At 32.7% G+C, this 13,072-nt stretch overlaps 1 protein-coding gene across 1 annotated transcript in view; it reads right to left on the bottom strand.

The window, feature by feature from the left end:
• The window catches only part of LOC149940631 (lachesin-like), a 212,640-nt gene that overhangs the window by 42,795 nt on the left and 156,773 nt on the right, over positions 1-13,072 (bottom strand). Inside the window, exon 3 of the mRNA XM_090177388.1 lies at positions 12,609-12,816. Coding sequence (XP_090033514.1) covers positions 12,609-12,816 — 208 coding nt within the window. The remainder of the gene's footprint in view (positions 1-12,608; positions 12,817-13,072) is intronic.

Below are 13,072 nucleotides of genomic sequence, written 5' to 3'. Positions count from 1 at the left end.
ATAGCCTAAATATTTTACGCTGCATAAGGGCCCGTGGGAAGAACATGGAAGAGACCGCTTGCAGAAGACCCATATTTTCTGAATGCGCTACGTAATAGTGCCATCTATCGGTGACCAAAATTAGAATTTGTAAAAAAGAACGTGGTAGATTAGGCCTAATAATGTTGATAGTCACGGGTCATTTTTTTTCTTTTGGTGGAAAGATGGCGCTATAACGTAGCGTATCCAGAAAATAAGCGTTGTCTGCTAGTTGTCACTTCCGTATCAGTAGAATTGAGGATCTATACTATTTCATATATCTATGGGCTAAAGTTGATAGCGCGTGCGCATTTTTTTTTAATTTCAGGAGATGCACTTTAAAATTTCACGCTTTTACAAATATTTCCTGGCTCTCTGTATAACAATTGCTAGGCTTTATTTAAGCGTTTATTGAAAGTTATTTGGCACTAATAATATATATTTCTAACGCTAATTTTATTAGAGGTTGTATTTTTGAAATTTGTACATCGTTCAGTAGAGTAATACCATAAGGGTATAATACTGGTACATAAGTGCGACACTTCCTATTCTTCACATGCAAAAGTGTTATTGAGAGCTATTCACAAGGCAGACTGCATTACGGGCTTCGTTGCCATTTTGCGTCCGCTTGCTAACGCGTCACACGTATCCTTTAATAGCGCTTCGCTAGGGGGATACTTTCTTCTTGTGATGACGTCACTCCGTTACTAGCTCTCAGTAAAATATTCCCCAAAGTGACAAACTTATAGAATAATATTATAAACTTATGGTAATACGCGGTACATTATCAGAAACTGGTCCGATCTGTTCTCGTTACAAGCTAAAAAAAACGTATCTCGTAAGATATATATTATTTTCTTCAGGTTATATTAGAAGTAAATTATTTTAGCCCTAAGAAGTTTGAATTACTTTTATAACATCCTGCTCTGACGGGGGAATATTCCGTATTTGGCCCTCTTTGCGCTATGATAGTTTTTATTCCCATTTTTATCTGTTACCCCACGCCTCGTCATGATAAAAAAGATTGACCAAGATCCTACGAAGGGATACTTAAAGAAAAAGGAATTCTAATAAACTTCTGATGTTACGACCAACAAACTCGGTAGCTTACAGCGGACCAGGCCCAAAAACCATTCGTTTTAAAATATTGCGTCTAAATTATGAAGGAGTTAATATAAATATAACACAGCGCGTGTAGACTCTTTTTCGTGGATAAGGCTTTGGTTCGATGCGGGGAAAAATAAATAAACTAGGCGCGTACGAGTAATAAAGCCGAAGTCTGTTTAGCATCTAGATAATTGCTCCTATAAAAGGAAGGTTTGCCCAAAAAAATACCCAGTGATAGAATAGAGTAGTTTTCCGGGCAACGCGCGGGGCTTCTGGGAACTACTTCTTGACTGGTTTTAGATAAGGCTCCGAATTTCCCTAGCCGCTAACTCATTAGAAAAGGCACCAGCCTCTCACCCCAACCCCATCCGCAAAAAAGAACGCTTTCGATAGAAGAGAGCTCCAGGAAAAACAATTACACTTACACGAAACCAAAAAAATATATATATTTTCTTTGTTCAACCGACTTTTATCATACGCGCCAGGGAAATTTTTGGTTGGTTTTTAAAAGTAAAAGCGATGGTATATACCCCGCCTCTGGCTTATTTTTATTCAGACAGGTGCGAGATAAAATTTACCCTGGAGTACGCGAGTGCAAATACGCGTGTGGAAAATGCACCCTAATACAACGATTTGTCTAATGTTATCTTTGTACTCTTATTTTTAGTTTCTACGGCCGAGTTCATTAGCCATATACGCCGCTTACGTTATTAAGTTAGTCAAGCAGAAATATCTGAAGCTTGAATAACCATTAAATGAGTGCGTTTAAGCAACTCGTAACTCTCCTGGCTGATAGCTTGATGCTAAATCATTCGCTCATTTATCACGGTTGAAAACCTTCAACTATTCCTTTCGTCTACTTATTTTGATACGATTTAAGGTTGTCGGTTTTAGTTCTACTTTCATTACCATCAGAATTACCCAGGGAAAAACTGGTAAAAACCGGGAAAAATGGAAAAAACTCTTTTCATGCTAAATTAATCATTGATATATCTATTAACTGACTAATTTCGTCATTGCAAATAGGAGAGACGAAAAAAGGCCAGAAGAAGAGTGAATAGAATAGAAGAATATACTGCTTTTATTATTTATTTTTTATTGAATTTTGCCAGTAGAGGTGGAAAAACCAAGGAAGTACGATTTTCCACACGGTTTTTAACAGGAAAACAATAGACGCATTCACATATTGCCTACAGGAAAATATGCAAAAAGGGGGCGAAATCCACCCGAAGTACCTTCCTATTTAATAAAGTTTATGAAAAATAAACTGTTTTAAAAAGTTATTAATTAATTACTAAATTATAGTACTTTAAATTCTTATTAAAAATATATAATTTTTGTAATTTAAGTTAACAATTAATTTTAACAGTAGTTAACACTTTCCGCCATAGATGGCGCTATAATACAATTTTAAACTATCCAATCAGGGAAGATAATTTTGTATTTTAAATCTCGACAAAACCGTTCTCCACTAAAAACTGAAAACTTTCAACCAATCATTGAAAATCAAAATTATGACGTCATGTTGCTATCAGAGCGCCATCTACTAACAAATAATGCCATCACCACGTTACCTCGGATGAATTTTAGCCCTTTAAAGTAGTCTTTGCCCGTTAAAAATTGTAAATCGATCTATAGGTGGAAAAAATCGCGGAAAAATTTAGTTTCTTCCACCCTTGGCAAAATTGAGCCAACCCTGGAATTACCACGCTTTCATTCTATATTCACGCTCAGCTCAAGTGTGATAATTTTAAATTCAATTGCTAAATAATTATATAAAATTAATACTTACAACGGTCAGCCTTTGTAATTTTAAGATATGTGAAGATAATCATTAGTCAGATAAGTTAAATATTCACCTCACCCAGCACTCCGACTAGGGTTGGTCGGTAATTATCGATGGATAATTATCAATGATAATTATCACGATAATTATCGATATTTATCCGATGAAAAAATCATGATAATGATCGATATTTATCCGATGAAAAAATCATGATAATTATCGATATTTATCCGATGAAAAAATCATGATAATTATCGATATTTATTCGATGAAAAAATCATGATAATTATCGATATTTATCCGATGAAAAAATCATGATAATTATCGATATTGATCCGATGAAAAAATCATGATAATTATCGATATTGTTCCGATGAAAAAATCATGATAATTATCGATATTGTTCCGATGAATAAATCATGATAATTATCGATATTGTTCCGATGAAAAAATCATGATAATTATCGATATTTATCCGATGAAAAAATCATGATAATTATCGATATTTATCCGATGAAAAAATCATGATAATTATCGATATTTATTCGATGAAAAAATCATGATAATTATCGATATTTATCCGATGAAAAATCATGATAATTATCGATATTGATCCGATGAATAAATCATGATAATTATCGATATTGTTCCGATGAAAAAATCATGATAATTATCGATATTGTTCCGATGAAAAAATCATGATAATTATCGATATTGTTCCGATGAATAAATCATGATAATTATCGATATTGATCCGATGAAAAAATCATGATAATTATCGATATTGTTCCGATGAAAAAATCATGATAATTATCGATATTATTCCGTTGAATAAATCATGATAATTATCGATATTGTTCCGATGAAAAAATCATGATAATTATCGATATTGTTCCGATGAAAAAATCATGATAATTATCGATATTGTTCCGATGAATAAATCATGATAATTATCGATATTGATCCGATGAAAAAATCATGATAATTATCGATATTGTTCCGATGAAAAAATCATGATAATTATCGATATTATTCCGTTGAAAAAATCATGATAATTATCGATATTGATCCGATGAAAAAAATCATGATTATTGTCGATATTGTTCCGATGAAAAAATCATGATAATTATCGATATTGTTCCGATGAAAAAATCATGATAATTATCGATATTGTTCCGATGAAAAAATCATGATAATTATCGATATTGATCCGATGAAAAAATCATGATAATTATCGATATTGTTCCGATGAAAAAATCATGATAATTATCGATATTGTTCCGATGAAAAAATCATGATTATTATCGATATTGTTCCGATGAAAAAATCATGATAATTATTGATATTGTTCCGATGAAAAAATCATGATAATTATCGATATTGTTCCGATGAAAAAATCATGATAATTATCGATATTGTTCCGATGAAAAAATCATGATAATTATCGAATTAAATTAAAATCTGTGAAAACAGTTTTTAAATTTTAATTTAATAATAAAGCAATATACAGCAGTATTAAGTATTTATGACATTTATGTAATGTTTACAACTATCCAAAATGAATTTTATCAAATTTTAAACTTTAAAATTTGAAATTGTTTTGAAACTTGAAAAGGCAATGTTGATTGGTTCATAATCATTCATCGGAATCATCGTTAAATTTTAAAACTTAAATTCCAAATATTCATAATTATCAAAAATCCGATAATAAACCAAATAATCTGATATTTATCCAAATAAATGGATAATTATCGTACACATTTTTTTGCCAACCCTGACTCCGACCTCAAATTGTATCTGATTCAGAAAACAATCTAAATTTATCTATTCCTACCAGATTTAGTTAGCTGAATTATACTTTTTAACAGTAATAAAAATTGAAGTAATTCAATCCGAAAACAATCGAGGTATCTGAAGTTTTGTCAGTCGGTTAATGAATTCAGATTATATTTGGTTTTCATTTTGACCCAACTGATCTGATAATATCTCAACGTAATCTGATATCTGATTTATAATTATTTTTTTGTCAGGCTAGATAACGCAACTGAGAATCGGTTAGGACGCACTATTTAAAAACCACTAATTTTATTTAAAAAATAGATCATAGCTTGGGGAAATACTTCTAATAACAATATACAGAGAATTAAAATATTACAAAAACGTACTTTAAAAAATATTTGTAAAGTACATTGGCGATCCCCTTCTAAACCCCTTTTCGATAAAAGCAAGCTCTTAGATATAGACCAATTATATAAATTTAAGTGTTTGGATTTTACTTACCAAAACCTAAATGAACCCAAGCCAATGTTTGAAATTAAAAATAATAATGCACTCACAAGGTCAAATATTATAATTAAACCCCCGAAGTGTCAAACAGTTAAAAAACTGAATTCAATTTTTTATGTTGGTGCTAAGCTTTTTAACGAATTTTATAGTTGTTTAATTAAAATACACATATACCCTGCAGTAAAAAAGTTTCTAAAAAATCAATGTTTGAATATAAGTAACGTAAAATAACTTTACAAAAAGAGTAGAAGATTAGGGAAATTTTTCTTAACCTGGGTTTATATAATTTTGTTAAATTTTGTTATTTTTATTCGTTTTTTTTATGTTCTGTGTTATAGTTTTATTTATAAATGTAACTGTGTATAAGTCGCAAGAAGACTTGGCCCGCTAATGTCATTTTTTTGTCACTTTAATTTGTGACTGAATATCCTTTAGTCGCGGACCAAGTGGACCAAATAACAATTTTGAGTCCACTTCAATTTGCGTTAAGTTTGGATGACAATAGAAAAAATATTAAAATCTAATAGCTAAATTTTTCATTCCAAAATGATAAATATTTAATTTAGTACGACGAAAGAGCCTTAAGCTTATTATAGATTTGCCAAGGTTCGTATAAAATCACCATTTACCAAATCGTTGTGTCTTGAATATTAAAATTTATTTTTCAATTCCAAATAAAACGATTATTAGCTCAATATGACGGTAGATGTGCATTAGCGAATTGGCCAGAGTGACTCTTAAAAAAAACCGTTGTCTACTTACACCATGGTTCAGTTACGGTTAAACAGATGTCGCTACGAATTATAACCTAATAACAATCTATTAAACTTAAATAATAATACATTCGTTTCTACTGTAGAAGCGATCATTATTTGCGCAAGCTATTGGCTAACCTAGTGCTACATTAGGGTCATTCCATGTGAAATCGAGAGGTTGGGAGGAACTACCTCACCGATTTTTACATGAATTTTTTGTGTGAATTTAGGCTTGAAATAATGACAATTCCCAAAATTTAAATCCTCTAGCTGTAAAATTGGGCGTTTTATGATTTATTGAAATTTACACACAACGAAGGCTTCGCTGTCCCAAAAATTCAAATATTTGATCGTAACTCGCAGTGAAATTACCCAATACTAATAATAATGAGTCACTTTATCACAATTTCGACAAGAAATCCGAATCGGACTATTATTGTAGAAGATATTAAGGTATTAGGGGGGTTCATTTGACCCCCAAAAATCGAAAATGACGCCACCTTCGATTTTTTTAATTTTTTGTTAGTTCTTCTGACTTAAATAACTTATATTTAAAATATCAACAATGAGAAACTTTTGTTTTAAGTATAACACTTACGCCGTTTGTTTATTTAATTTTGAAAAAAATATTTTTCATGTGTAATGTTGAATATAGAGGTCGTTTTTCCAATAGAGTGCAATTTAAATGTTTTGTATTTATACAGTAATGATCTAAATTAAATTTCGGGTCCAAATTAAGATACACTGAATGGCTTTAATGTTAAAATTAAAATTGAAATACTTAAGAGATTGATATTCAAATTAATTTATGATAAATACAAAACATTTAAATTGCACTTTATTGAAAAAGCGACATTTAAATGCAACATTACAAATTAATAATATTTTTTTCAAAATAAAATAAACTATGTGTTATACTTAAAATAAATGTTTCTCATTGTTGCTTTTTAAATCTAAGCTACTTGGGTCAGGAGAAATAACATATACAAAAATTGAAAAATCGAAGGTGGCGTCATTTCCGTTTTTGGGGTCAAATGAACCCCCCTAATGTCTTCTACAATAATGATCGAAAACCAATTTCGATGCCAAATTAAGATACACTGAATGGTTTTTAATGTTCAATTATAATTGAAATAAATAATAGATACATATATAAATGCATTCATGATAAATACAAACATTTAAATTGCTCTGTATTGGAAAAGCAACCTCTATATTCAACATTACAAATTAATTTTTTTTTAATAAAATAAACTAAGTGTTATACTTAAAATAAAAGTTTCTCATTGTTGATATTTTAAATATAAGTTATTTAAGTCAAAGGAACTAACATATAAAAAAATTTAAAAAATCGATGGTGACGTCATTTTCGATTTTTGGGGGTCAAATGAACCCCCCTAATACCTTAATATCTTCTACAATAATTGTCCGATTTAAATTTCATTGCCAGGTTCGGATTTCATGTCAAATGTGTGATGAACTGACTCATTTTTTATTAGTATTGGGTAATTTCACTGCGAGTTATGGTCAAATATTTGAATTTTTGGGGCCGCAAAGCCTTCGTTGTGTATAAATACCAATAAATTATTAAACGCCCAATTTTACAGCTAGAGGGCTTAAATTTTAAGAGTTGTCATTATATCTAGCCTACATTCACACAAAAAATGCATGTAAAAATCGGTGAGGTAGTGCCTCCCAACCTCTCGATTTCACATGGAATGACCCATTAGTGTTTCCCGGAATGGTTCTATTGGCGCAAATAAGTATCAAATATACGTACACTCGTAGCTATTGTTTCACGCTTAATCTGAAAATAAAGGAATATGGTACTTTTGACGTGATTTGAATTACCGTAGTAACGCTGGATCAAATTGTATAAAAATATTACATCCTAAATTGGGCAAATTCAAATTCGACTTTGATTATAATCCAAACATTTGTGCAATTGCAATGCATAAAATTCAGCATTATTCTGATTTGATGAAAATGATTGAACCAAACAGAACCGAATGTGTTTTGTTTCCAGTTGGATCGATTAGTGTTGATAATTTTCCGGAAAAATAAAATGCGGAAAAATTAACAGAAAATTTTCCGCAAATCGGAAAAATTTTATATTGAAACAAATTACTTTTTAAAGGTTTTTAATTTTTTTAACATTTTATGGATATAAAATGTCTAATAACAGTAAACATACTACAGAACATTAATAGTGTTACATTGCTAATCAGTATAAACTAGTCTAAAGGTTTAGTTTTACTTTTAGATTCGAAAAAATGATCGAAAATGCCACTTTATTTAAAAAATATTATTTTTTCGGAAAAATACGGAACATTTTCCGGAAAATTTTACGACTTACAACAACACTATTTTATTTTATTTTTGTTTTCATTTTCTTTTGTTTTTTTTATTTCTGGTTTTTGGGTTTCCAGTTTTATTTGGATTTACTAGAGTATAATCCTTGTGTATGTATTCGGGACTCAATAAGTGCATAACACTTTCTCTCCTGATAAATAAAATTATTATTATAAGTCATTTTCGTCAGCCAATGGTTCCCACCATTTATTATAATTTTTTACTTGTGTATTTCTAGTAATGCGAGTCTAGAATTCCTAGACGAAGCGTTTTATATGTACGCGTAAAAATGGTTCCCTGTACGGACGGAAAAATAGGACCTTCACGGCTCTCTTAGTTCTATTCCGAGAATCTAATCAAAGTGACAGATCTAATTGAAAAGCTCGGTAGGTAAAATTCAAGGGGCGGCCCAAAGCACTCAGTCCCTCCTCGGACGAGGGTGGTACCGTTCAATTTAATTTAGTATCCGGCTTCAAAGTGCCGCTGCTAAAGTTGGCCTCTTTTTTCGTCTTCATTCGGTGGCGTCAGTCAGCCTTAAAGGGCCACTCCCGAAAAATACCCCCGTACAAGGAACTTTCCAACTACACCCATCGTTCCACCGTATCTGCCTTTCGAATTACAAACGCAATGTCGTTAAAAATATACCGCTAATTAATCGAAATTAATTTGATTCGTTCCAATGTTGGATCTTATCTTGGCGAATACGACCGAATCAATTTGTACGATTTAGATAGAAATTAATTAACGTTAAAGATGATAAATATATATTTATTGGACGAGCGAGCAATGACTCTCATATTACTCGGTTTTTTGGGTGTTTCTGTGTTTTGTCCAGACCAGATGACTAAGGCTAGAATTCTCCAAAAAAGTCAATTGATATTCCTTTCTTTCCTGTATCGATTTTGCTATACCTTTATCACTTTGAACCACGTTATTTAAAATTAATAATAAGCTTCTTGGTCGTTTAGCTATAAGATCCAAGTGTAGTATCTTTTCAGATCAAACTTGAAAACTAGCTCGGACAAATCATAGACTCAATTAAATACAATTTAAAAATTCGTTAAATTCCACTAAATATTCTACCAAATAGATGACATTTTTTAAATATAATAACAGGGCACCCACCAGTGCAAAATCTGAAGAAAAAAAAATAGGGAAATAGGGGATTTTTGAAGCTAGAAATAGGGTGAAATAGGAACCAAATAGGGACCATTTTAATAAAAAATGAGATCTTTATTTTAAAATAGGATATTTGTAAAACTGACTTAGTTTTAATTGGTAAAAATATTTTATCACAAAAATGACCTATCTTTACTCTAAATTATATATTTCAACTTTACGACAGGGAGGCTCATTATGAATTTTACCGAATATTTTCAAATTAGCCGAGCTCATGGCGCCACCTAATGTAGTAAATTATAGCTATAAACGTGAATCGAAACAATTCTGGTTCAATATTATAAGCCGATGGTACTTTTCACAAAATGTACTACAAATAAGGTGGTTTAGGAACCTCGAAAAAAAGGTAGGAGCTTTTAGGTATTTTAGGGACCTGGTGGGAGCCCTGTAATAATGATCTTCTACTTCATTTCGTTAAGATCAAAGTGTAGTTTATTTTTACATCAACCAAATAGTATAAATCTTTAGTTTTTTTTAATTAAACAATACGCTTGTTCATCATTTCACTAACAAGGAGACGACCCGAGGTGTTACACACCGACTTTGTTCAAACTCGGGGGATTGGTAGACCTTCATGTATCTTGAAAAATCCTAAAGGGATTGTATTCAATGGGCAACGGGTTTGCCATGGCAACGAAAAATGTTTTTGACAACATAAAATAACATGGGATTTTGACCGATTTCCCTGTGAATTTTTTTTTTTAAATTGATCAAAATATGACAAATTGTGATTTTTTTCGTCAATTTTTATAATTTTTTTTTATAATTTTGTTATTTTCATTTTGGTTTTTCAATTTTGTGAAATATTTCACAGGGAGGGTCCTAGGAATCGGTCAGAATCCCATGTTATTTTCAATGGGAAAATTTCCATTTGATGTTGTCAAAAACATTTTTCGTTGCCATGGCAAAACCGTTGCCCATTGAATAAAATCCCTTTATGATTTTTCAAGGTACATGAAGGTCTACCAATCCCCCGAGTTTGAACAAAATCGGTGTGTAACACCACGGGTAGTCTCCTTGTAAGTTCAAAGTGTAGTATCAGCTGTGACACATATCTAGCCACGCCCACCATTAAGATTGATCTGTACCATCGATCTGTACGATACATACTCGCTCGTACGTTCAACTAAAACCCTAGACCCAACCTTTTAATTTACGCCCACGGTTTAGGTTCAACGTGTCCTTTGACTTTCATTTTAAAAATCCAGATAGGCTGGCAGATACCGTGTCCCAAATGGCGGAAGTAGAGAAAGTGGTTTTCAATCACCGCGTAGTGTTTTTACACGGGTGAAAGGGGGGGGGAATACAATAGCCAAAGACTGCCAAAGCAGAAAGAAGTATACGCGCTATAAGGCGAACCCAATGTTTGTCAATCAATCTTGTAAACAAGGTTAGGAGCGGGTAACCTTCGTCCCACCTCATACGATATCGGAAAATCTCCCTCGTGCGTTCTCTCCGGGGGGTTAGGAATACGGGGGGGGGGATTACTATTTACACGCTTACGTAATGACCCCGAAATGGGGGCGTGTCCAAACAGCGTCAAGACTGACGTGTGGCTGATAGTTTCAAGTATAGTTAAAAAAAATGTGTCTAGTAACAGGAGTGTATTATGTGTCTCTTAAGAGATAAGTTTTCGCTCGAAACAGGTACCCGATGTTTTTTTTAAAATACGTTTCTGACGAAACGAAATAGTTCATTTAGTTAAGTTAGAAGAAACCACCTATGAACTGTGCAAAGGATGGTAAAATACGCTAATAAGTAGATTAGTCCATAATTTAAAGGGATAAAATAGCTAAACCCTACCCAAATTTGAAGAAATTAAAAAACTTACAAATAACGGGTACCAATAGGTCTTCGAAAAAAAAGACGCGAATCTCGGATCGAATAGATCTTCGAGTAAAAAACTAAAGAAAATATCCAGAAATTCCAACGGTTAGTAACTAATTGGTAGAGCTCGGGGAAACGGATAAATTAACCACCAAAATTTCAACTAACATTAAAAATTCGATGAACTGTTTATTTATGGATATTATTCGCGACTATTATACGATTTAATATGCAACAAATAAGTTTTTATTCCGATAATTTTTGGATATAGATATTAATGAAATTAACGGAAAATTTTCTATCCGAACGCCGAGCCCTACTAATAGGTTTCGTGCGTTGTATACATTTTGGTCACAAGGTCACAAGTATCGCCGTCTAACGGCCGAGTTTTAAATTAAATATATGAAAGCTATCTGAACGTTCAAAATTATCTCTCCACAACTGCTGAAAGTGTCTTCCAAAAAAATTGATATTCAAAAGTCGTCTGCTATTTCTTCACATATTTAGTCGACGGATATTACGGCAGAAGGTAATATATTTCCTAAGCTTGGTATTTTACTGAGAGCTAGTAAATGAGTGACGTCATCACAAGAAGATAATCCCCTTAGCGAGGCGCTGTCAAAGGCTACATGTGACGCGTTCGCAAGCGGACGCAAAACGGCAACGAAGCCCGTAATGCAGTCTGTCTTGTGAATAGCTCTCAGAAAAACTTTTGCATGTGAAGAATAGGAAGTGTCGCACTTATGTACCAGTATTATACACTTATGGTATTACTCTACTGAACGATGTACAAATTTCAAAAATACAACCTCTAATATTCTAACGCAATATTCACCATTGAGCGACCGCAACAAAAAATAGTTTTTCTTTCTACTCCTTTTGATTTTTTATGGAAGCGTTTTAATATATTTTTAAGTCTGTTAGGTTAGGTGAGGTTAGGTTAATTGAGGTTAGGTTAGGTGATGCGAGGTTAGGTTAGGTTAATTAAGGTTAGGTTAGGTAACACTGCATGCTGTTCTGACAGATGCTGAAACGGATAAATCCGAATCCTAAACCCGGAGAAGTGCGGCTTTTTCGGTCGAATGGGACAATCCCATTAGACCGAATCCTAAACCCGGAGAAGTACGGCTTTTTCGGTCGAATGTGTTTCGGCGCAATGGAACAGATTCAAATTTTCGACAATTGAAAAGCGCTTCGAGCCTGAGAAGACACTTGTTTCATTTATGTGGTATCGATGAATACTTATCTCTAAGAAATACATGTACTCTTCTGGTAGTAGGAAGGATGGTCGCACTTACCCACAACGTTGAGATAGCCGACCTGGCTGATCATAGGCTGCGTGTTAATCTGGCACATGTAATATCCGGTGTCCTCCGGAAGTACTTGTTTGATGTGCAGAAACCAGATGCGCTTGTCGCGGTGCGAGACCCCGATGCGATTGTTTTTCGTAATGACGTGAGTGTCGATTGTCAATAAAGTTTGTTTCTCCACAAAAATCCAAGCTACCTACAAACGGATGGAACGAAACGTAAATATATAATAAATATATAAAATAATTCTTTTGCTTATATTACAAATTAACAAGACCGAAAATAAATTTAAGGGTATAAAAATTCTAGGGTTCCAGCTATTCTGAAAGTTTAACAGATATTATTTAATTTATCTCTTTCTCGGTCTCTCTCCTTATCTGCTACCCGTCGTGGCCTTGTTACAACTAGTTTATCGGCTATACCGATAGTTTTAAAGGGTTTTTCCCTCGAGT

The sequence above is a fragment of the Leiobunum rupestre genome, chromosome 6 (assembly GCF_980474605.1).
Source record: "Leiobunum rupestre chromosome 6, qqLeiRupe1.1.hap1, whole genome shotgun sequence".
Taxonomy (NCBI): Eukaryota; Metazoa; Arthropoda; class Arachnida; order Opiliones; family Sclerosomatidae; genus Leiobunum; species Leiobunum rupestre.
This window is presented reverse-complemented; position numbering and strand designations above follow the sequence as displayed.